The sequence below is a fragment of the Rhinichthys klamathensis genome, unplaced genomic scaffold, assembly GCF_029890125.1.
Source record: "Rhinichthys klamathensis goyatoka isolate OS25496 unplaced genomic scaffold, OSU_Roscu_1.1 h1tg000139l_1, whole genome shotgun sequence".
NCBI lineage: Eukaryota > Metazoa > Chordata > Actinopteri > Cypriniformes > Leuciscidae > Rhinichthys > Rhinichthys klamathensis.
The window spans coordinates 1,087,501-1,113,906 of record NW_026606674.1 but is presented as its reverse complement, the minus strand read 5'-3'; the positions used below and the strand labels follow the sequence as shown (position 1 = coordinate 1,113,906).

The following is a 26,406-nucleotide window of genomic DNA, read 5'->3' as shown; positions in this document are numbered from 1 at the left end:
GGCTGGGGTAAAAAGTAAGAGTGTGAAGTATATATGAAACGAGGAGATCTACATGTGTACCGAGTTTCATATTATTACATGCAAGCGTGTTTGATTTATGGACCATGTTTTCGGACCCCGTTCCAGGGGGCGCTGTCGAGCCCCCCTGCCACGCCCGGGTACCATCTTCAGCCCGGCCCTGATGGCCGCGGGTTCTGACCAGTGTGCAAAGTTTCAGGAGTTTTTGAGCATGTTAAGGCCTCCAAAAGTGTCCAAAAGGTAGCAGAAAAATAATAAGAATAATAATAATAATAAATAATCCTAAGGAAAACAATAGGGCCTTCGCCCTTTGGGCTTGGGCCCTAATAATCCTAAGGAAAACAATAGGGCCTTCGCCCTTTGGGCTTGGGCCCTAATAATAATAATAATAATAATAATAATAATAATAAATAATCCTAAGGAAAACAATAGGGCCTTCGCCCTTTGGGCTTGGGCCCTAAATATACTTTTATTGGTCAATGCTAAATCATTGGAGAAATATGCTTCGGCCATGTAGACAAGCGATGTGAACTGCAAACAAGTCTTGTACAAAAAGTATAATAGTGGTGAAATAATAAAAAAATTGATACTTTTGTTATTAATCATTGAATTCAGCATGTACTGTATGGAATCATGCATTTAGAACTGAATCAAATCTATGCAATTTAACAATGTTATCAGAAAGGCACTTAATAAAAGGACAAACCTCTTGATTTGTTTCTCTGATCTAGGCAAATAAACGATGTAAATTGATCAACACCAGGTCCCACTTACAGAGTGATCCATCTTACAGAATGATTGCATTAATATGAATAGTGTAAAACTAATGAATGAGCATGAACTTTGATGAACTCCTTGTTGTTGCTGCTAATGTAAAAATGTATAACACAGACACTATTAGCGATCATCAATATTTGTTGATAATTAAAAGGTGCATAATTAAGCAAAAATGCAAGTGTAACGTTAAATTATTCCATTCCAATCTCATCCTGCATCTGATAATATAATGCAAAAAAGTAAAAAAAAAAGTTTGCTTTAATCCAGGCATAAAACACACACAACTTCTCCATGACTTAATGGCAGATACATCTTTATGCATGCAGAAGTTTCTCAAAAAAAAAAAACAGTCGGTACATTTTGATATAAGCTGAAAAGGTACAGGCATTTTCTTTGCATCATTATAGATACAGATCAGTTAATGTGCAGGTAAAATGTGTATAATCCATACGGGCATTTGGCAGGTGGTAGCATAGCTATCATTTTAACTGAAGCTGCACTTGTTTAATGCAAAACCGCTTGCTTTCAGGTGTCACAGGTGAGACCCTTCTAGAAGGTGAAGCGCCTGTCAATGGAATGGCCCACCTTCTCCAGGCTGGGGTTGGAGGCGAACTGAATCATGGGAGGAGGTCCACACATGAGGATGAGTGTGTCATCACCGGGTGGAGGAAGGTGGTTCTTCACCATATCCTCACTGATGAAGCCTTGGCTGTATTCCCAACCTACCACATGAAGTTGATTATTTCAACGCGTCACCTTCTGGTTAAATATTAATGTCACCTAAACTGAAATTGTTCTTTGGCTAAACAGCATCTGCAAAAACAAGATGTTCTTACCGTCTGGTGCCCTGTCGACGGTGTACCACAGCTTGAAACGTGCCGGGTGATTGGCCATGACCTCTTCTAACTCAGGGCGTAGGAGAATGTCTTTTTCTGTCTGTTTGAAGACATGAAAAGTAGTGAGTGGGAATAATTCTTAGTTTTAAATACTTGCCATGACAAACAAATTGAACCAAAGAGATGTATTTTTGTCCACGGGAATTACACTCACTTTTCACATGAATAACGTTTTGGTTTAGAAATATGTTGGGTGGATAATTTTATCTTTTTATCATATATAAATGTAACAATTATAAACCAAAACTATATATAGACAGACAGAAATGTCCATGGAAAAAAAACTTGGCTCACCTGGTTTGCAAAAAGTAAATAGCACACAGTCTCATCCTTTGGATCTTTCATGATTGCTTGGATTATCTGGAGCATAGGTGTAATGCCTAAAGAAAATAAAACAAAGATGTACTAACAGGAAAAGTTTTATTGTGCTCCAAAAACTGATATAATAATAAAATACATGATAATGTGATTACCTGTACCACCAGCGATCATGCCAACATGTTTTGCGGTTTTCACCACAGGGTCTGATTTCTTATCAGGCCTGATTGCAAATGATCCTGCAAAAATATTGATAGTGTAACTTCATTATGAAATTTTCAGATGCTTTCATAGCTTTTCTTTGACTCACAGTGATTTCAAAACTACAAACCTTTGCCCTTGTAAACCAGCAGCCCACTTGGTCCTCTGAAATCAATCGTGTCACCAATACGAAGGCTCTCCAAATATTGGGACATCTTCCCACCCTCGGGGAATTTTGGATGGACATTTTTGTAGTATATCTAAAATAAATGAGGCAAAAAAATGTTTAAAGTTGAAAAAAACTTTATTTTAGCATTTTTAAAATCTTTAACAATCCGTTTTTGCGTTACAGTTATACGCATACCTTCACCACCAGATCCACGAAGCCCTTGTCGTCATCACTAGACACCGGGGTGTAAGGCCTCACCGCAATGTTGCCATCAATCCTGGCAGACAGGTAGATGTGTTGCCCTAAAAATGCAATGATTCAACATATTAAAGTTAGCCAATGAACAATGGTCAAATGCAAAAAGACAGCATATCTACTGCACTCACCAATAGGAAGTCCAAGAACATGATCAGGTGATTTTAAAGCAAAGCGAAATTTCCTTGTGTCATGGCTAATAATCTTAATAAAAGACAGAAAGAAAGAGTTAAAGAAGCTGCTGCAGAGAAAAACTTATTTATGCACAAGTTAAACCATCACATTTTAAAATATCCTCACTTCTTTGTCCACAAGGCGCAATGGATACTTCAAATTGAGGTCTTCAAGGGTAATGGCAGGTCTGCTCTTGCCAAAGAGTCTCCGGAGCAAATCAAACACGAACCGAAGGCTGCCAGAGATCAGCTACAGAAAGGAAAATAAAACGGCATTTTTTAACATACCAAATAGGTTCATATACAAAATTATAATGGGCGTGTCCTGCACAAAGGCTAAAAACAAACTGATGTGATGCACAGACTGTCAACAAACTGGATATTCTGGCATTCTTTACATTCTTGAAACATCTGTAATGATGAGAGTTTGCCAAGGTGTCAAGATACAGTTGCGTGCTGCAAAAAACAAAACACGTAGGCTATCGAATACGCATTTATTTAATATATAGATACTCACGTTGATGATGAAGGACATTTTCTCCTGCAGTATTTACAGAGACTCTATCAAGTAACGAAGACGGATAATTATAACACTTACAGGAAAAGAATAACTTTACTAGAAAGTTAGCTCCCTGCTTGTCAAAACGACAATCTCTTCCTGGAATGGGAGGAGATAACTGCTAGTGACGTCGTTACGTAAGCTTCGAAACCTTTGCGAATCGTTTGTTTCGTTTGCGCCTTTGCGCCATTACTGTATCGAAACGTTTTTTACATATCAATGGTTCAGCTCACACATGAACCCGTGTCTAACCCATAGACTGAAAAATAAAATAAAAAAATAGTAGATATATAGAATATACGACCTATGGTGTCAACGCAGTTTACGCGTATGTGCTATTCATCCTTTGACCACCAGACGGCGACAACGTACAAATAATCTTTGATCTTAAACCAAATAAAGAAATTATTATAATGCATGCAGAAGAATTTCGTTCATTTGTCAAGTGATAAATGCAATGGCTAAATCGTTCCCGAAAAGATATGCTACAGGTAAAAGAAAATTGGCGATCAGTTAAAATATATATCAGGTGAAAGTTGTATTGAATAGTTTAATCTCCAATTGCCAATTTAATGCTTGCTTAATTTTTAGGTTGGATTCTGCAGTTAAAATCCAAATGGTTACTAATTCCCCCATTTGCTCACAAGTAATTTTAGTGCAAATATAATGAATGTAAAATGTACACTGTGTAATATAGAACTTAATTTAGAATACAGCAACACATTTGTTTAATAAAATGAGTAATTTAGCCCAAATACACTTGTATCAAATTCTCAAATAGGTGGTGGCGTGGTGTAATTTAGAAAGTTTAAGTTATTGCACATTGCCCCCATATTTGACATTGCATACATTATATTTTACTTTAATGTTTGTATTGAAATATTTTATATTCTACCAATGATACAACTGTGCTAGATGTTAAGTTTTGTGATCACTACGATATAGAGGTTTTAACAGTGATTAAAATATGTATTTTAGGTGCGGGAATGGCTTAAGTTTTAATATTTAGTATATTGCCATTGGGCTATTTTTGATTGACCTGGCAACCCTATTGTAGTTTATAAAAATCTGGAAACACTCCAAATAACATTCATGTTTTCTGCTAAGTTTCAATTTGAGGATATAACAGGTAAGCGCACCATTTTAGTCTTCCAAAAAGGCTTGGCAACTTGATCTCTAGCTAACCAAACCTCTTCACATGTTGAGGGCAAACTTTCATCCATACAACCTCTTTACACATTGAGGGCAAAATTGCACCCACACTCTCAATGAAGTGACAAACAAGCTCTGTTGAACACATGTAAGGTGCCAATCAATCAAGACTCGACAGTTTATCACAGAAATTTATTGACGACCCAACACAGTGGTCAATCGTGGTCATTTCTATTGACTGTACACAAATGCATGTCATTGAACAACTGTACTGTAGCACAAGTGTAACATTCTTGTTTTTTCGATTGTTAAACTCAACCACGTCCCTTATATTTACACCAAGTTCTATAGATTTTTCTCTATATATCTTTTGTACAATGTACAATGTTTCAATCAGGTGAAATAATAAGAGCAAACAAATTCTGTTAGACTCTGATCCAGCCAAAGCATGCAGGTTTTTGTCTAAAGTGTGCCTTAGTGGAGACCGAAGAGTTAAAGCATGTTTAACAGCCTTGAAGCAGAAAAAAAAAGCTGAAGCCAAGAAACACAGAGCAAGTCTCTTTTTATGTGGGGAGGTTTACAGCTTTTACGAACACTTCATGACATTGGCCTCTGCTTTACATTTGGCTACATGGAGAAGCATCCATGCTAAGCACAAGTAGTAGGAGAGCACTGACCTTGCATGGACATATTTGTGTCAAGTATTGCTTTTACAAATCCTTTTTCTTTAAACTGTGAACACATATGGTGGGGTTTGCTGAGGACATTGCAACTACGCAGGTCCGATCTTCAAAATGACATGAACATGATTTATCCTCGTCTGTTTTTGTGTTAGCTTTTTGTCAAAGCATTGACATTTTGCAAAGAACATACTGTAGATACAGTTACATTATGACTTATTATCACAAAATAGCAGACAGGGATTGCACAATAAATGTACTTTGTAAGAAAATAAAGTAACTATACTAAGTTTCTTTAAAATAAAATCTTCACAGTTTTAAATTATTTGCATCGTGATATTGTCAGCTACATATCAGTATGTATTTCAATTGTTCATTTTAAATTTAGTTATAATCCAACCTTTCATTTTACATGAGGATGTTCATAACCAAGTTATTCCATTACATACATGAAATATAAATCATACAACAAAACAGGACTCTTTGACAGGACTACCAGCACGTCATGCGTACTTAATCATATAGTCACTTCTCATGTGTGCTGATAAATGAAGTTATTTGGTGAGATTTTGATGTAATTTCCAGATAGTCTTTGGATGAAATGTCGTAAATATAAATCTGTTACTTTGGGTTCAGCCTGGTCAATAAAATCTTCTGCTGGTAACACTATACATCCAGTACAGTTCCTAACTTACCAACATCCTGAAGGGTTACAGACAAACACAGGTAAAACCAGAACATGCACACTAAAAACAGCTTGTTTTGAGCTGGCTTCACATTTTTCACATTGAACAAAAGCAGTGCAGCAGGTGAGGACTGGGGATTTGTACATTGGGCCACGAAGTTAGCGACCAGTGCAATGGCATCTTTCAAAACACGATTTAGACAGACTCGCAAGCAACGAAGACCTCGAAGGACCATAGAGGCCTGCACAAATGGGCGTTAGTAAATAATTCTGCATCCACTAAAGGAAAATGAGCTCCTGTTTTTTTGTGTGTGTATTTTACAAAAGTTCCAGACTGCGGAGGACCCATGCAGATTATTCAACACAGATCGTTGGTTACACGACCTCAAGGCAAAGATGAACTGCTCAGTTTTAAGTGTACTAAGCACAGTGGTAGATTGGAGGGTCATTAAAACGTATGGGCTGAAACGAATAGCTCAGAACTGACGCACTGGTGGACACGATGAACATTTGGTATAAACTAAAAGAAACAACTCAAATAAGTTTAGTCTACTTGGATCATTTATGTTGGATCAAAAGACTGAAGGTAGCAAATCCCTATTCCTTAAAACCGCAAAGCTTTAAACACAAGTGCTAGGATTTAAACAGCCGGCATATCATTGTTCTGTGACACAAATACCAAAAGTTGTAGTTGGATGTGAGTATTATTAAGTATATAAAACACCTCCGTTTTAAAACTCTACACCTAGTGGATGTTTTTGTCCGACTTGAAAACAAATGTTTAGGAACTTGATGGCGGCATCACCTACCGAACTTAACATGCATTGTTGGCTTAGCGTTTAGTGACGCTTGGAGAGAATGTTACACAAATTCAGGGTTCGGAGGGCAGGCTAACAATATTACATCAATTGGAGAGTAATATAACTGTGTGTGTTACTAAAACTGTCCACAGCGGGTAGCATGGTGACAGTTCCACCTAAAAATGAAACTGACCCAATCCACATGCATCGCCAAGGCAGTGATGACATCAGAAGCCATGGTTTCCCTGGGCACTAACATTGGTTGGGGCGTGATTAGCTTGTCACAACGTTGCTAGAATGTTTCCACAACGTAACGTAGCCCTTGGAATGGTATGAGCTCCGCAGGCTGACGTTTCTGCAACGTTGTGGAGAAGATGTAAGCCTGTGGACCTTGGCCTTCCCTACAGTTCATCCCGTCGGGCAGGTGCTTGTCATGTCGGCGGTGATGTTTGAAATGTCTCCAAGTGGTTGGCACACAATAATGGAGCTCTTGATGAAACCGCTGTAAGGAACAGTTGGCATGAGCATGGAGAACGTGTCACACGATGGAGCCCTTGGAGGTTGAGAGATGGATGGAGCGGATGCGCAGGGCCAGGGTTCTCTCGAGGTCATGGAGGACGTCGTAGGACGGGCCTGGACCGGGGCTCTCCGCAGGAACCTCATACAGTAGCTGCTTAAAGTTCTCCAGCTCGATCAGGAGCACCATGTTCTTCAGGAAGTAGCCCTCGATGAAGGCTGCCAGCTCCAAGGCCCCCAGGAACTGAGGATGTGTGGGACGTAATGACAATGTGAGACACTATTCATAATTCCGTAATTTCTCCTTAATAATGTTGTATGCAAAGCCCTGCTACGGTATACAGTATCCAGAGGTATACAATGTAAAAACCATGCAGTACTATAACATAATGTACCACAATTCTTGCCTAAATATTCACACAGATACTTAATCTGTATATTTCTAAAGACTCAAAACAAGCAGAGCAAATTAAGCTGCTGACATTTATACAGACAGACAAGCAATTATTAAAACAGGTCGCATTCTCGTTGGCATGCTGTATTTGTCTAATCAATGTTATTAACCTCATAAATATGCAAATAAAATGTTAATCCAGGGTTTTACAAACATACAGTGTACAATCTCTGATCCTGACAACACATGAAATACCTAATCTAGGGAAATGTATAAATAAAAGTGCAATAGATTGACATCTAAATGAATGTTTCAGAGTACCTTGGCATGTTTGTATATGTCCACGCAGGTGTCGGTCGTGATGTTCTTGGAGCAGATGATTTCACAGTGTCTTTGGAGAGCCTCAAGTTGGAAGAATTTGGCTGAAGACAGGAGCTTTGAAGCAGAGGGACTGTTAATGAGCCAAACTCATCAAGCTTTCAGGTTTATAACGATCAAGAGCAATCGCTTAATTAAGTTTAAAATACATAAACATTAATCAAAATTTCTGCTGCAGTTCTACGTGCAAAAGGAGCCTCCATCTGGTAAAGATAAATGAGAGATTACATATAGATTTTTTTTTTCTCAAAGTGTTTTCCGATAAGTACGGCATGAGAAATCTCCCATACGCCATCAGACCGTAATTCATTCATTCATCACATTCAACATCATCTCAAGTCATTAATCATTAAGTCATCACATTAGTGTGTGGGTGCCATGATGATGAAAAAAGGGTTTAGGGTAGCAGGGATTATGAGCATAAAGGAGGAAAGAGAAGAGAATATTTAATACCTCCATAATTTCAGTGTTCCTGATGTGCAGTGACTCAGTGCCGCCACAGTAGAGGTACTGCATTACCAGCTGAAACACACGAAAATGTTCTCAAACTTCTAAGAAACATTTTAAGACAGACGCTTAGCACTAGTCACAAATGTGCAGACATATTTTGTCACTAAGCCGAACTGTGTTGACAGAGAAGGGAATTAGGGTAGCGCAGTTTGACTGTAATACCACATGAGTTTGAGTGGGATTTATGAACCAGAAGATTCCAACCTGAAAAATGTTGTACTTGACATGACTGATCTCGATGCACGTGTTCTCAGCTGCTGGTCTGTTAGAGAGCAGAGACTTAAACCTGCATGTCAGAAAGAGGTAAAGAGAAACATTAACTTCCTTTAAGTGCTGTATTATCACTAAATCAATTATTTATAGAGCTCAGTAAAAACGTTTACATTTTATATTGTGTGGCTGTAAGATATTCTGAATTGCAAAGCAGGATATGATGTAATGTCAATGGAAATGAATTCATGAATATGAATTAGCTCATGCTGACATTAAATCCTAGACCATCCAGTCACTTTCCATGAATTAATATTCTTGCAAACCTCGCAGATTTGGAAAGGTTTTATTATTAAATTGTTATCTTGAGATGAAATAGTACCAATTTCCAAGATGGCAAAATTGAAATGTCAACACTTTAGATAGATAGATAGATAGATAGATAGATAGATAGATAGATAGATAGATAGATAGATAGATAGATAGATAGATAGATAGATAGATAGATAGATAGATAGATAGATAGATATCAATCTATCTATCTATCATCTATCTATCAATCTATCTATCAATCTATCCATCTATATCAAGACATACCTTGCTGAGGCAGTAAAGAGCAGCACTTTATGGGCATAAAAGGGCTTTCCTTCCACCAGAAACGTCACGTCAGACATCTCTTTATTGTTGAGAAAGTGTGGATCTGTATGATGTAACAAATCAAATGATGAAGTCCGCAAGTCGGAGACGCAATATTACACAACACTGATTACACAAGCTTCTTCATTATTTAGCAGTAGTGGCTTGTCTTGAGTTTGACAGGCTGTCATCAACACATTAAATGAAAGAGCATGACAGATGTCAGTTTTATAATTATATACCTGGCAATAGCTTAACCAAAGCCTAGATGGCACTAGTGTTCCTCCAAAACTTTGAGAGTCAAATGAAATTGAACTAAAATTGTATATTCTGTTTTGTCTCCTGACTGAAACTGTCCTTGTGACACTGTAGTTTGACTAATGCAGCTCAGCGCATGGATTTAACAAGCTTCACCAATTAACTCCAGATAAATTTGAATCCTTGTGCAGCACAAGTTGATTTGGCCTTTTCTAATGATCTGAATTGACACAAAATGTGCATAACACAACAGTTAGTTTTGGTTGTCTAATTATGTTTTTATTAGCGGAGCAAAAACAGACAAAATTACTGGCCATATTGTGCCTAAAATGTATGTTACTCTACTTTAAATTCTTGTTTATAGAACTGTTGTTTCCCAGCAATTTTGCGTATGTGCTGAATAGCAGCAACGGCCAAACACTCTAGCTTGTTTGATTCTGTTAAATTATTGATATTGTTAGTAATGTAGAGGCAGAGCAGAAATGGAGTCCCTTTTAAAGACGAACTTAACGAGACGGTGCCACTGACATACTCACCCAAACGTGACGTTTGCTTCTTTTTGATCTCTGTGAGTTTGGGGATTGGGAAAGGCCCGTAGCATTGGGTAAAGATTACTGACAGCTGCTGGCTGATCACCTCATTCTGTAGATCACACAAACACACATGGTGTAGTCAGACCCTAAATTCTGTTTTCTAAAAGTAAAACGCATCCAAGCCTATGGTAATAGCAACACGGCACTTGTGATGAGCTCTGTAATGAGAGGATTTATCATGTTAATTACAGAGAAAGCTGAAACTGGTGTGGCTGACGTTGATTGCCTGTTTGCTCAGAGACAGGGACTGACGCACAGTGATAACAATAATGCAGAGACTTACGAGGGACATTAAATTCTAAATAGTGTGGCAAATAATTTAAAGTCTTAAATGACAACAAAACTGCGCTGTAATATTATAGAGACTAAAACATAAGCTGCTAAACTATTAAAACAGTTTTTGTCAAAGGGATAGTTCACCCAAAAAAGAAAATTCTGTTATAGTTTACACACCCTTGAGTTGTTCTAAACATTAAGTTTCTTTGTTCTGTTGAACACAAAAGAAGATATTTTGAAGAATCTGAGTAACCAAACTCCCACTCCCAGCCCACTGACTTTCATAATATGACAAAGAAATTACTATGGAAGTCAATGGGGACCAGAAACAGTTTGGTTACCAACATTCTTCAAAATATCTTCTTTTGTGTTCAACAGAACAAAGAAAACTCATACAGGTTTATAAAAACTTGAGGGTAAGTAAATGATGACAGCTTATTCAAACTATCAATAAATACTACAATACTATATAAATAATATTAAAATAACACTAATGGCAGACAGGAGGAGTGTAGTAGCTCTGAATTGATACACTTCACCTTGATTAAAATTCTACACTATTGTTTCCTGATATGATCAGGAAGTACCGGTAAATAAAGGGCTGATACTGGCTCAGGCTGTAATAAAGCATTGAGAACAGACCTTGCTGGCTCGAAGGATCTGGAACATGAGTGGCAGTCCGTGCGTGATAAGTTCCTCTGTGTACTCGTCTTCTTTAATGCAGGTGAAGTCCTTCAGCAGGCCTTGGATCAGCGGCCGCCGCTGCTGCACGAAACACGTCCGCAGGGACTCCAGCCACGTGTGCAGGGTCCACGGCACGCCTGCATATGGAATCCATATATCAATTATATTCAGAATTATATTCACTTCAGAATCGATCTGTCGCGTCCATCTATCTGTCAATCCTCAGTAAGGAGAACTAATGCAATGCATATTATAAAAATTGGGGGTCGGTAAGACTTTTTCATGTTTTTGAAAGAACACAGTATAAGGAAAGGATAAACAGTAAAAAAAAAAAAAAACGGTAATATTGCAATTTCAAATATCAGTTTTCTATTTTAAAATGTAATTTATTCCTGTGATGGCAAAGCTGAATGTTCAGCATCATTACTGCAGTCTTCAGTGTCTTAATATGATCCTTCAGAAATCAATCTAATATGCTGATTTGGTGCTCAAGACATATTTCTTATTATTATTATCAATGTTGAAAACAGCTGTGCTGCCTAATATTTTTGTGGAAACTGTCATACATGTTTTATAGGTTCTTTGATGAATATAAAGTTCAAAAGATCAGCATATATTTGAAAAAGAAATCTTTAGTAACATTATACGTCTTTACTGTCACTTTAATGCATCCTTCCTGAATAAAAGTATACAATTATTTCATAACAAAAACCTTACTGACCCCAAACTTTTGAACGGTAGTGTTGTAAATAGCATAGTTTAGTAGATAAATATGGTGCATAGTGATACTGACAGGCAGAAAACAATACACACAAAAGATATTCATGCGTATCTAGTTACCTAGTAGCAACCAAGGGCCTCAAACATCTTTCAAAGAGTGTCTTTCAAAGATTTGATGCCACTAACCTGGTAAACTTTGGGAAGCGATTAGTTCAGCCTCAAAATTAGCTAATGCTAATCCAATAGTAGTGGATTGATAAAAAGAAAATTGACTTTTTACCTTCACAAGTAAGATTGGAAATGGCGGTTTTTATGTGCAATGCGCACCAGATGCCATCTGAGGCTGAGACTGATCGCTGCGTGACAGAAGTGAGCCAGGCGGCAGATGTCTGTGGTAATCGTGCAGTGTTTTTACTAACCCAGGCTGCGGATGTCTATGGTAATGTCCACGTGGCCGTGCTCGGCACTGTGGTACATGGCCTCGCGGAGGGCTCTTAGTTTGGCCTTGCCTGTCCGGAGGGTGCCTTCGTTCTGTGGTGCTCTCCTCTCTACGACCTCTGAGCCCTCAGCTAGGATCTCCTCCAGAGACAGCACGTCCCCCTTGTCCTTTTCCACCTGGGACAGAAGCTTCCGGAACACGTTCCTGCAGGAGCAAGTGCACGTAACAAACTCGCTCAGGTATGTATACTCAAAGGAATAGCTCACTCACAAAACAATTACTCACCCTCATGGTGTTTTCAAACCTGCTGTTACTTTTTTGACAGTTTTTAAAGTTTTTTTTAACAAAGGCTATATGACTTCAGAAGACTATGGACTACTCTTAGGCTATGATAATTGGGCTACTTTTAGGCTATAATAATTTTTTACTTTGTCTTTTTGGAGCTTGACAGTGATTATGAACTTTATGTATATTTGTATGAACTCAAAAAATATTATAATAGGAAAAATATTATTAAAAAGAGCTACATAAAGAATCCTTAAAATGCTCTTTTGTGTCACACACAGACACACACACAGCTTATACACTAACATTTAAAAGTTTTACTTTTATTCAGTTATTTTGAATTTCTATTCATTAAATAATCCTGAAAAAAACAATTATCATGGTTTACACAAAAATATTAAGCAGTACAAGTGCTTTCAACATTGATAATAAGAATGTTCAGCACCAAATCATTGATTAAATCAATGATTTCTAAAGGATAATGTGTAAATGAAATCTGGAGTAATGGATTCTGAAAATTCAGCTTTGCCATCACAGGAATAACTTACATTTTAAAATATTTTACAATATTACTGTTTTAATGTATGTTTTTATGAAATAAATGCAGCCTTGGTGAGCATAATATATTATTTTCAAAAACAATTAAATGTCTTACTGACCCCAAACGTTCAAAACGTCATGACTTGAGTAAATAATAACAGTATACTTTTTGTGTAAAGTAAAGATGGACTTTTTTTCAAAAACAAAAACACTGTCATAATTGACTGTTGTATACAAAGCCATTAGCCATTGAGGATTACTTGCGTGCAATCAGTGGATTGATGAGTACAAAGTGTTTGAAAAAAGAACATCTATGAAATACTGTGAGTGCTTCTTTATGACTTCCATTTATCAATGCATTCCAATGTGTTTTTCTTCTCTGCTTTGCCGCATTTTCTTGTCTTTGTAAACTCATTTACTTTCATGAAAGTACCAGCGCTCTACAACTGATCTAATATGCATAAACAACCAATCACTGCGACATGCACAACTGCAAACATCCCTAGGACTTGAAGCCAAAGACATCCAGTTCTGGCTCAGATACAGATGTGTCCCGTTTGAAGCCCTTTATAACGGATTGCCTTAATACCGCAGAGGTGGGTGAGTTGGCTGTTGAACATTCTGGATTCTCATTCAGACGTATGCAATATGAATTTCAATAAGGTTCCATTATGCAGCGCTGGCCATAGGTGAGACTGAATGAATGAATGAGCATGCAGTCATCCATACCGTTCACCAGCAATGATGGGGTTGGAGTTATGGTAGTAAATTACACACAATTTTGCAGTCAAATACACCAGCTCAGCTTTTATAAGTGCCAATAATAACGCATCAGGGGTTCAGTTCTGATAGATTAAGTTTCTGCAGTCAGAATGATGTATAAGGACACAGAAATAATGATATGTGTAACAGATGTGTCAATGAACTATAATGAAAGTTCAGTTCCCCGTTGTGCTGGTGGTGAATGTGCTGTCACTTTACACACTTCACATGCTGTTGAGTCATTGGGTGTGCATTACCTGTGTCCATGTGCTGCTGCCAGGCTGTATGAGTTCATTTCACCCAGCGGACCAGAGGAAATGCCATTACGGTAAGTGGTGCCAATCAAAGGGTCTGCTCCCCTTTCCAAAAGCAGACTGACCAGCTCAAAGTTGCCTGTTAAAAGAAGACCATTTATATTACATTAACTTGGCTGATGCTTTTATCCAAAGCAACGCATTTAGACACCTACTATTAAGGTCAGCAGAGACACATTGCTGTTTACAACTAGTGGAATATCTCTCAAATGTGTTTCTTATGACCGTATTACAAGGTGGACGGTCTCTTATGAAAACACTCATAAAACACTATGAAAATATGTGTTGATAAAGTGGAAAAATATTAAATAAATAAATAAAGTCTGAAAAATCTCTTTAATTATTTAAGTTAATCAAATATTGATAGTGTACAAAAAAAACAAAACAAAAAAAAAAGTAAAAAAAAATCTGTTATTTTGGTCAATCATATGTTGATAAAGTAAAAATAAAAGTGTGAAAAAATCTGTTATTTTAGTCAATCATAATCATTTCAATAATTAATTAATTCATTAATTAAATTGTGAGAGTGTGAAAAAAATCTCAATTACTGTATTTTAGTCCCCTCCTTTTATCATACGACATTGAGTTAGACCAGTTTTGTGTTATTTATTTACACAAGGGGATGGGTTAAGTTGCGGATTTTGTTTATTTTGGCCTGATTGGCTCCTCCATCTACAATTCCCTTATTCATATTAAGCTACAGCATAAATAGGAAAAGTATTTATGAATCAGATTGTCTAGCTAGCAGGTCGTCCCCAGCCCCAGATTGATTTACTAATGTAAATTAGCAGGCTGTCCTGTTCACATCCACATGGACTAATGAGGAGAAAGCTTTTCTAAATTAGAAGGAAAAACCCGAATGCTAACACTGGGGGTAATTGACCCAGCATACAGCAAATAGGCCGTAATCGGTGAGGCCTGATGAGCTTTGGATCCGATGAGGCTCAAACAATCCCATCCACAGCCATTTCTGAGGGGTCACAAGGGAACACAGGCATACGGTTAAACCTGTTTCTAGACATTTCGTCTCAATCGGTTTGGCTTGTGTTCCTTCATTCCCCTCTTCTGCATGAGATGATACAATTTTTGTGCACCCCCATCCTTTTTTATCCCACAGAGAAGGTGCCCATTACAAGCTGACTCAAACCTGAATTACCCAAGTCTTCAAGAGTGTGTACGCTAAGTGGGGCAGACAGGTAATATTCAGCATTATGCTGGAAAACACTTGGCTAATGTAAATGAATATCACTCAGGTCAATTCATATTCATAGGACTGCCACAGCCGGGATTATGAAATCTCATTTGGCACCGGTTTCCATGCATCATTCCACCGTGTGGACTTGTCACATTCACACTGTGGATGTAAAGGGGGAAAAAAAGCTCCTGTTCCTAAGGCTCATTAGCAAGTTTGCAAAGAGCTCCCGAGAGCGACACAGCCCCATCAGTCTCTGAATAATACTATTATGGTTCTGGAACCAGTCTGGGGCACAAAAGTATAATGTCTTCAGTTTGTCAGTTAATAGTCAGCAGAGACCATTTGGTTGAAATTAGAGGCACAAAAGGAACAGAATGTAACCATTTAAAAAATGGGTCCTGGATGTAGAGTAAGAAATCATCTAAAACGTATTTACTCTGTATGCTGTCAAAGATTTCACTCACATCGAGGCTCCATAATGTAAATTCAAGGCAGTACTCTCAAAAATACCTCATCTACCCCTAAATAGTGCATATTACTAACTTAAATACTTAGAACAACTTAAATAACTTATAATACTCTATAAAAAGTCAAAGTGTTTTTTTTGTCAATACAATAAAAGTCAGCTAAATCCAATGTTGTTTTGGACCCCATTGACTTTCATTGTATAGACAAAAACAGTTGAAACATTCTTTAAAATATCTACCTGTGCAACAGAAGAAAGTAAGTCATACAGCTTTGGAATGACACAAGAGTAAGTAAATGATGACAAATGAGGGTAAATTATCTCTTTAAGGTACTAATATTCTTCCTTTAGAGGTAGATAAGGTATAAAGTACTGTAACAACTAAAGGTAATATATATATATACTGTATATATATATATATATAAAGTGTCCCTGAAAAGTATTTGGACACTTAAGCCACAGCATAATGACACTGTATTAGATATCAAACCATAAATATCAAACAAAGTGGCATTTATTTTAAAGATAGAAAACTAATAAACTAAATTTAGCAAAAAAAAATAAAAAATAAAAAATTTAAAGGATAAAAAAAGCAGATATATTGTTGGACTGTGTGACCTTGAGGGAGACTACTTCATACATCCAATAAATATAACCTTGACATCAGTAATTGTCTTTGGCCAGTAATTGCTTCATGTTTGCAGATGCCACTTGGTTTTATATTTTGCAATTTAATAATACATAAATTCATACTGTAAAAATTTCTGTATGGCTTCAGTATTTTGTGGTACCTGCCGCAGACGCCAATTGAAGTGGCGTCTCAGTGTAATTCTCTGTGCCTTCTTGAACCGCTCCCTCCGCGTTAGCTCTGGCATCCAGTAGAAGCTGCTCAATAAGGTGAGAAGAACAATCATTATAAAACAGATTTTAGAGGATTTAACTTTAATATCACCAAGATACCGGTAAATAAAAGTCCTGTAATTGCATTAAATTAGCCTGCTCTTTTCATCACATAGGCCAACTGCAACTAGTAAACATCTTTATGGTAATCTGGTCATAATTTCTTTCCCTCTTGATGCTTTAGGTAGATGATTTTTGGTCTGTTTGTCAAAGAAAATGGGAAATGATTTATACTGAATGAAATAAAAAGGATTTCACTGATAATATCTCCTACTGTGGATGTGTGCTTCTGGGAGACTGATAAATATCCCAGGAAATATCACCTTGCCTTTCCATTTTCCTGGAAGAGCTAAATAAGTGGGCCTTCTGACATCGGATTCAATACTTATAGAGTATTTACAGTGAAACTAAGACTTTTTCCCACTTTTGGGGGGGAAAGTAGAGTGCACAGTCAATAAACTGGCCTCCATTTTCAAAGCGTTCCTCTTTCTTCCTTGGCACATATGGCCAATTCCTGATACCAGTCTACATCTTCATTCAAGTTCCTCTGAACTGGGGCAGCACCATCCAGCCCACAAGAGTCTAACATCAATTATTTTCTTTGTGCCATTATTATTATGATGGCGGCATCATAATAATAATCAAGTAAAGTACAAAGGTGGAAGGTATCAAATCATTCACAGCGCCACTACCTGCACGACAGGGACGTGTCCGTGTAACACGGCGAATGTGAGTGGAGTCCCCTGCCTGGTGTCAGGATAAACTGAGGGGTGCTTGTGTAGTGAGCTGGGCACCTGGGAATCATATAGGTGAAGTTCAGGGAGAGAAAAATTCAGCCATTATATACCAGAACACTGAGCTCCAATTGCGGAATTGCAGGAGTACGGGGAAGAAAAAAGGGCAAGGAAAGAGTGAATGAGTAAGCGGAAAGTTGAAAAGTTCTTCCGCCGTCTAGCTGTTTTGTTAATTCAAGCGAACAGAGGAAGAAAGAGCAAGTGCTTGTTTTGTTCTCCAAACCCCTTCTTCCATCCAGCCCACAATCTAGAGTTTACTTGCGTTTGCTTTCCTTTGGACAACCCCTATACGGCATCATCGCTTTACTCAAAATCCTGACCACGGTTTGAAGACGGTTAGGATCTATTTCACGGTTTTCATAGCGGTAACAAAGACTGCAGGAAGAATAATTGGCAGCGTGTTCAAACGCTAGAAGTGTAAGTGAGCAGTGACTCATGTACAAAGCACCAAAAAAGAAGGCTTGTCTGGTTTTAATGCTTACAGCTGTACTGCATGCTGAACTGAGCATCTGTTCTTGTCTAGGCAAACATGACCTTTTGGAACTGATAATTCGGGTGGGATTAAGGTTAAACAATTGTTTGTGCAAAACCGCCTAGGAACATTAGGACATTAGGTAGGCAAATAACTGCACATCTGCCCACCTGCTAATACTCTTCTTGAGCTTGAAGCAATTTGTAAAACAAGTTAAGATCACTGTTTATGCGTTTGGTGCTTTGTGCCCAAGTCAACAACTCCATTTAAAAATGTCCTTTAAGGGTTAAATGAAGACGGCATGAGGTAAAAGAGCACAATATCACATCATGACATACATGTATACAGGACTGACTTTCATGAAAATGGTCAAGAACATAAGGTCAAATTTCAGCCCAAAATAATTGACATTTTAACTAAAACTCTCACTTTTGTAATGTGAAATTCTACCATGAAATAATTTACTTAAGATGCAAAGTGTTTATTCATTGTGGTACTATTTGTTATACTGCGTTTAATATATAAGGATTTTATTAATTAATTATGGTAATACAGTTAAAAGAAAATCACTAAATTACAATCATTCGAATCATCAAAAATAGTTCGACTTCTCATCCAGACATATTATGCTAATTAGAAAACATAAAAGTAACGTCACAATGCAAAAAACAACAACATTTTTGTGTGGTAAAATATGACCTGTACCAGTTTCTTCACCAGTTTCAGGACTATTACATGAAAGGCAAATACGTGAAACATGTTCCTTTTAATATCAATTAATGACCCTTATATTAGAATTACATTGAGTCAATGCTGTTTTATGCAAGCTAGCCAATTGAATCAGTTTTAATCCACTTTTATTATCATGTTTCATGTTTTCAACCTGAATGCTCCACAATCAGTATATCTACTTTAGGCAATCATTGTATTTAAAAAATATATATAGTTAATAGTGTTAAAAATACATTTGTACAAATATGTCCATTTTGCGGGAAATCATTAGCATATCTCATTTGCTTCTAATCTAAATAAATATCGACGAGATCAATGAGAACCTAAGTAGACACGACCACTTTTTAAGTACATGCAAACAGCACCGGGAAGAGGACAGAGCGAATAGTTGATTAATTTTATAGAGATAGGATAGTTAGTTTAATAGAGACAGAGGAAAACACTACATGACACTTCATAATTATCCAACCAAAACATACTGACCTCACTGTTAATGTCTGCCCCAGCGTCCAGCAGCATTTGCACCATGGCCTCGTCCCCACGGACGCACGCGTACATGAGAGGGGTCATGCCCTGAGGAACACATAAAAAACACTGAACACCTGCAGTAAACATGCCATAGTCCGAGCCCGTCGCTGTACAGCCTACAGCACAAGTTACTGCGGCACTAGTTAAAGGAGCTGTATGTAAGAAATTTATTTCAATTAATCATAAAATGGCCCTGAAATGTCACTAGACATTAAGAAATCATGTGCATTTCAAATACTTATATCACTGACAACAGTAGTCTGGCCAGGATATTGTCATTTAAAAAGTGCAGTTGCAGCCCTCAACTGATGTTGATGTTGTCATGTTGTGTTTTGGTCTGATGCTCCACCCTCCACCTATCTACCAATCACAAAGTCAGTAGTGTTGCGGCATCCGGGTTGCCAGCTCTGCTCTAGTTACCACAGCTGCAGCTCGTCACGTTCCTGCTGGATCCTGCAGCCGATCTGGCAACCTCGAGTCAGGGAGGAGGGGGAGGGGATACACCACTCTACAGTAATTTGAAAGTGATTGCAGTACTAGTTTTGGCCACAATCTTACATACAGCTCCTTTAAGGGTTATTTAGCAAAAAGTCTCTGAAAATAACATTGTCTTAAGGGCTTAAAGTGTCCATTTAAATGAACTGAGGAACAGTAATCTTTATGGATGATGCTCAATTAATGCACATTAAACAGAAAACAATTCAAGACCATCAAGTCTTACACTGCTTTAGGGAAACACACACATATAAGCATCAGTGCATGAAGGCACATAAAGCCAAATAATTAACTACGTTTTTAAACAGTCTTTGAAAGAAAATACACCATTAATACCATCTCACCTTTCATAGTCATGTTTTGATATATATATAGCGTTAGTTAATACATTAACTGAAATTATTCGTAATATATTATATGAACTATACAGTATATATAATTAATACATTTGTTAAAGGTAATTATTTGTTAAGGTTAGTAAAAAAATATAACTGTTCATTGTTAGCTCAGGTCCACTAACTAACTAATGTTAACAGATACGATTGTTGATTTTAATAATGTTTTCGAAAATGTTGAAATGAACAAACAAAGCTCAATACATTTCTTTAAAGGTATTTTTCATTGTTAGTTAACGTTAACTAATGCAGTTACTAATTTTAACTAATGAAACCGAAAACTGTGTGTTTATGCGTTTATATAATGGTGACAAATCCATCTAAATTTCATCTGGGTCTCTGTAAAAAGAGATATGGTCAAGTTTTTAGTGCACTCAATTTCACAGTGATTTCAGTTAATTTATTCCTAATTTTACTCTTTACACGGGTAAAGGGGTTTTAGGCATTCTGCTTGATGTTAAAACTCCCTGTAAACACTTTATTCCATTACTAACTCGAGAGTGTGCTGTTCTACAAACAGTTTTCACCATGAAGAAGGAGATTCATTTGTCAGTTGAGTCGTATTTTCCCTCAAGGCTTTTCTTGAAATAACGAGTACCATATTTGCCAGCGTGATTTCGGAGCAACTCTTCCAGAGTAAGATGGAGCAACTCTCAATGATTCCCAGCTGGACTCCAACAATTCTCTTTGTCATCACATCACATTTTGCCTCCATGTCTCTTCAATTTCACATGTTAGTTTTATTCACTTTATCAGCACCGGCATGTCGCCGTCATTCTTTGCATAAACTGGCTGCTGTTTTCAAGACAGACCGTGACAATAACACGCAATCATAAGATATACGGATGACACTATTTGATTCATAATACCGAGTGTCATGAGTCATGACTACTATCACGATAGATGCTTCCTACACAGATCAGTCAGATTAAAAGCGTTTTCCCTTATTTAAAGGTCATGTAACATCTTATTTATTTCCTTAGCCTCTAAATGTCTATGTGGGTCATCTTTCTTCACACATAAAATATTATAAGAAACTTATAGGCCATTTTTCATCTACAATGACACATGCTGCAGAAATGTCATTGATTCTCAAATATTTAATGGTAGGAGGCAGATGTGATACAGAGAAAACTATTGAAGGCAGATGTGGGGAAAGTCACAGTTTACATGAGCATTTACATTACGGAGTAATTACAGTGCAAGTTCTGATTAATGCTATAGGATGTGTGATTATTTCATGACATTATTATTTTGTGGAGCTGCTCATAAATACACTCTGTTATTATGTTGTTGGTGTTGTAATTAATTACATTCATAGTCACTGTAAAATGTGTTACAGTATAGACAAAAGGTGCTGTGCCAACAGAATTTAAAAGAAACTGTAGGATGGATAAGGAAAGCCAAATCCTGTAATCAAAATACATGCTCTTATTCTTAGTTTGCACAATTCAACAGTGCACATCATTCCCCCCTCCCAATTTTTTATTATATATATTAGTGTTACTTTCAGGTTTTTTAACACGCGTTTGTATTGTTACATTGTCTGTATACGTAAATTAACAGTGTATATACTCGTTCTCTGTGTTACCTGGACCGAGAAATCCTGATTATTTGTCCGCAAAATGCGTCATCCGACGAACTTTTGACAGCTTTGTCGACAGTCGACACCATTATGAGTAAAAGTTTTCCAAGAAGTATTTCCTACTCAAGCAAGGCATGTATTGACCGGCATTATATAACACCTATTTGGCAAAAGGGAAGACAATATCCTTTTTTTCTCTAGTCAGGTAGCACCAATTATTTTTTTTCTTCCGCTTTTCTACTGTAGACATAAAATTGTGTTTTATTAAAAAGCCCATTTTGCCAGGAGTGAAGAACCCCTTTAACTTGCTCCACTTTCAAAAGGACTTTCTTTTTAGTGTCACCAAGCCTCTTTTCATTGTTAGTTCAGAAAAAAAAAATGCAAATGCCACTTTTTTCTGTATCAAATGCAATGACATTTAGAACTTTTTGGGGTCCCTGCACGTCACATTACTGAAGTAAAATGGGTTGCAAATGCCCTTTCATGTAGCCTTGAATATTTTTTCAGTGAATATCATTGCAATATAATGCCACTTTCAAGGTCATATTATCTCATGTTAATTATATTATTATTAGATATAAAGGTGCAAATCTATAATCTAGTATATTCAGGCCTAAATAGTGCTTTTACTTTTTATAAAAATGAATGATTTTACTTTTCATAAAAGGTTACTAAGTAACGCAATTAGTTACTTTTTGGGGGAGTAACGCAATATTGTAATGCATTACTTTTAAAAGTAACTTTCCCCAACACTGGTGAATATATCAGTGCTCACCTGTTCACTCATACTGTTAATGCCATCTGGCCCGAGCAGATTGACTGCTTGCTTGACCAGGTCAGTTCGTCCACAGTTGAGCATCCGGAAGCCCAGGTCCTGCAGGAATTTTGCTTCTGTGGATGCAGCGTCCAGTTTCCTTGTGGTACAGAAGCAGTCATCTGCTCTGTTGAATAAAAGGTAAGTGTTTATTTACTTTTTTAATACACATACAACAGTTCTTTAATATTCTGCCACACTAATTAGATTCAGCCTAGCAGCTTGTAATTAGGTATGTTTTTATATATTCTTTCATAATTCTTATTTATTTTATATACATTTATACTATATCATTAATTTATTATTTAAAATGTATGTAATGTATATATGTTTTAATTGATATATTACATTACTTAAATATATATTTATATACAGTATATATATGTGAAATTGCACATCTTTGATATATCTCTGATATATAATCTTTGATATATATATATATATATATATATATAATAATGTATATAATATATAATACATATTGTATATATAATCAAATACATTATATATTATTATGTATAAAAAATCTTATTATAAAATATTTTATTTATAATAATATAATATATTTTTATTTATTTCATATAACATCATTTTCTTTTCAAGAAAATGTTACTAGGCTCAGAAGAAAGACAACACACACACACACACACACACACACACTCGAAGAGATGGTTATTCATTTAGGCAGCTTTCACTTTAAAAGATTGTTGCCATGGAAAAAGAAGACATTAAAACATTTTTTTGCCAGGTTAATCCAGCATCTTGTTAAGGTGCTCCTAAAAATAAGTATATCCATGTAAAAAGCCATTTACATAGCACTTCAGAGCCTGTCACTAGGAAACTAAATCCACACAAGAAGTTAACAATACTCTGTGCAATTCATACGAGGCAGTATGAGTACATTGTGTGTGTGTGTGCGTGTGCGTGCGTGTGTGCGTCTAGTGTTTCTGTGTCCTTCTGTCCTTTAATGAATGACTAACTGTTAATAAAGGCATTCTACATGCATAGCGTGGATGCCGACCGTGTGTTTGTGCATGTATGGAAGTGATGGAAGTGACGTTGCCTTCCAAACCTACTTCAGCTGCCGCGGCTCACAGTCCACCCCGGGTAACAGCAGTCGGGCTGCCTGACGTACATCATCACTGTCCACAGAGAAGCTTCGGCGGTGTTCTGTGTGCGCCACGGCCACCCGGATCCATTCCATCAGTGGAGGCAGGACCAGGAACGGCCTGCAGGGGCAGAGGAAAGATATGTTTGATATAAGAAAAGCAGTTTACTGATTTCATAATTGATTTTGTCAACAAACTTCATTCCTAGTAGTATTTAAGAATTAAACATTCAGATCAAAAGGTTTTTAAGATCATAAGAAACAAATTCAGTCCAGTGCGTCCAAATCTTTGACTGTCAGCGTACGTTTGTTTCCTTTATCACCTTCGCAATTTCCGGATACTTTAAAGAAGTAATCATAAGCTCTCTGGTGGGATTACAGTTTCTACTAATTACCAGCTCTAAGCTTCATCTAAATAGTGTGACGGAATATGAAAGACCTGTTACCAAACTGACAAGTTTTCAGTCAGAAAAAGAACATTTGAGACTCAAGCTGCTCATTAAAACACTCTCATTCCAACAGACAAATTTGAATTAAAAATATATAATTAAAAGGCTGCAAATGTGTCTCATTGTGCCAAATTTCACTTTTACATAATATGATTCAAAACTATTCTTTACAGGGTAAAGTTTGAGGAACATGAGGAAGCTGACTCAACTGCAGTGAGTCACAATGATCATGACCATGGAATTGTATGTGTTGAAAATTTGCTACAAGCATTTCTGATGAGCATATTCAGATTATTTTACTGCTGTTTAACTGAGTTTAGAGTCTTGTCAGGTTGTTGTGGATCAACATTAAATAATGGGGAGAGCTATATAATATGACTATATGAGAAATGCACACAGTTTGTTGAAATGGGCTTATGGCTTTCAAGTATGAAAAAACAATGACTTCACCGTTTTTGTCCACCCACACAACATTATCTGTTCGTCTTTGTGTCAAAGTTGTTCCACACACCCCACTGTGCTAAAAAGCAAGCAATGTGTGGGACAAAACATGTTAGTTTCCAAATTAGAGAAAACATTTTCGAGTTGTTATTGCACGCACTTGGACGTAAATAAAAAGGAGGCATTTGACCCTAGAAATATTGGGAACAAAACCATCAAGCTTCACCTTGAACCATCTATCTTCATATAATTGTGCTTCTTGTGACCTGCATCTAACAGCTGGCTTTGCACAATCCTAACTCTTCCTCCCCGGACACCTACCCACCGTAAGAAAGCCTGCCAGGAATCCGAGATTTGGCAAAACAAACCGCAAACCCTTCTCTGTTTCTCTTCTGCCTGAGTAATGTGCTTCTCCGCTCCCCTCCCTTTCAAGAAATGTTTGTAGGAAAAGGACGTGGTTCTCATTCCAGTGTGGAGTTTAAAAGTGAATTAATGCACTGGTTGGAAAATAAGACTTTTTTTGGGGGGGGGGGGGGGGGGGGGTTGCACTTTGACCAGAGGAAGGGAGTTTTCTTATCAAAATCACTTTAGGGTCTCTTGAAAAATGTCTTCATATTTTGCCGAGATATATTGCATTGGTTTATGGAAGCTTGGTACTTTAATCTAAGGAGTAGTACAATAAAAAGATCACATCAAACATTTAAGAAAAAAATACATACTTTTTGTTTTGAAATAAATATTTTTTTTAAAGAAAAAAATCCCCATGAAAAAGACCCCATGAATGAATATACAATATAATTTATTGTTGCAATGTGTATATATAAATGTATATTTAAAAAAAAAAAAAAATCCCCATGAAAAAGACATTTTTATATTTATAAATTCTTCCTGTTTCAAATAAGATATTTTTTTTGTCAAGAAGCTATTATATGACTATTATTTTGAGACTGCAGAAGTCTTGAAAAGTTGCATTTTCAGTTGAATTTGGGGAAACTACCTGAAACTTTTTTTTTTGTGGAGATATTTCATTTACTTTCGTTTGATCTGTTCATTGCAAACAGCTGAAAGTCTGTAAATTTTGCCAATAAGGTTGAATAAATTTGATTACAACTGTATTCACACACAAAAACAACATTTACTGAATATTATATTATATTACAATATTACATTTATTATATTAAATATAAATATAATTATTACATAGAATTATAATTTATTATAAATATATTTACATTTTAGATTTATAAAATGTATTGCTAGATATAAGGTATTATATATTTTTTGTCAATAAGCTATTATAATACCATATATATATATATATATATATATATATATATATATATAAACAATATTTACTATTAACTAAAATAAAATAAAAAATATTAAAAAGGTGGATATCGATATTCTCAAAAGTGTCAAAATTTTGCTCCTCCACATAACCACCTAATCTTAACCTTACTTACTTTACAGTACAAATTACACTAGAGCTTTAGGCAAACTGAGAACCATTCCTTGTGTACAATTTCAATTAACTGTCTTCAAGATCTAGGATAGACGTTTCCAGCAAGTATATTTCACAGACCTTTCAGTGTATAGTGTATTTCATGTTGGAAATTATGCAGTACAGTAAAGTATGTGGGACAAAACAGGGTGATAATTACAGTGTGTATATGAGTGTTCGTGCCCTTGGTGTATTATTCTTCTACAGTAGGAATGTTGAAAGGTTGATGGAATGTTAAAAGGTTGATGAAATGTCACTGAGCACATCAACAAAAGTCCAGTGGACTGAAGCCTGCAATCTAAAGCCACAGCCCTGAACACCTCCAGACGCTCC

At 36.6% G+C, this 26,406-nt stretch overlaps 2 protein-coding genes across 3 annotated transcripts in view; both read right to left on the bottom strand.

The window, feature by feature from the left end:
- Positions 1 to 1,035: 1,035 nt before the first annotated feature.
- Positions 1,036 to 3,465, bottom strand: LOC130089918 (NADH-cytochrome b5 reductase 3). The gene is made up of 9 exons (XM_056257516.1): positions 3,325 to 3,465; positions 2,935 to 3,057; positions 2,766 to 2,838; positions 2,575 to 2,681; positions 2,341 to 2,470; positions 2,165 to 2,248; positions 1,986 to 2,071; positions 1,632 to 1,731; positions 1,036 to 1,517 (listed from the first exon to the last, which is right to left on the bottom strand). Exons 1-9 carry the CDS (start codon positions 3,340 to 3,342, stop codon positions 1,345 to 1,347), a joined length of 894 nt encoding a protein of 297 aa, XP_056113491.1. The 5' UTR covers positions 3,343 to 3,465; the 3' UTR covers positions 1,036 to 1,344.
- A 3,614-nt stretch (positions 3,466 to 7,079) lies between these two features.
- The window catches only part of btbd11a (BTB (POZ) domain containing 11a), a 114,155-nt gene continuing 94,828 nt past the window's right edge, over positions 7,080 to 26,406 (bottom strand). The window contains exons 4-17 of one of the 2 annotated variants that reach the window (XM_056257514.1): positions 23,651 to 23,803; positions 22,536 to 22,701; positions 19,241 to 19,330; positions 17,452 to 17,553; positions 16,651 to 16,744; positions 14,142 to 14,277; positions 12,278 to 12,501; positions 11,097 to 11,275; positions 10,122 to 10,227; positions 9,289 to 9,391; positions 8,686 to 8,767; positions 8,425 to 8,493; positions 7,915 to 8,028; positions 7,080 to 7,443 (exon numbers count right to left, since the gene is read on the bottom strand). In XM_056257514.1, coding sequence (XP_056113489.1) covers positions 7,222 to 7,443; positions 7,915 to 8,028; positions 8,425 to 8,493; positions 8,686 to 8,767; positions 9,289 to 9,391; positions 10,122 to 10,227; positions 11,097 to 11,275; positions 12,278 to 12,501; positions 14,142 to 14,277; positions 16,651 to 16,744; positions 17,452 to 17,553; positions 19,241 to 19,330; positions 22,536 to 22,701; positions 23,651 to 23,803 — 1,840 coding nt within the window. In that variant the 3' untranslated portion in view covers positions 7,080 to 7,221. The remainder of the gene's footprint in view (positions 7,444 to 7,914; positions 8,029 to 8,424; positions 8,494 to 8,685; positions 8,768 to 9,288; positions 9,392 to 10,121; positions 10,228 to 11,096; positions 11,276 to 12,277; positions 12,502 to 14,141; positions 14,278 to 16,650; positions 16,745 to 17,451; positions 17,554 to 19,240; positions 19,331 to 22,535; positions 22,702 to 23,650; positions 23,804 to 26,406) is intronic. The other variant, XM_056257515.1, reaches the window with a different exon arrangement.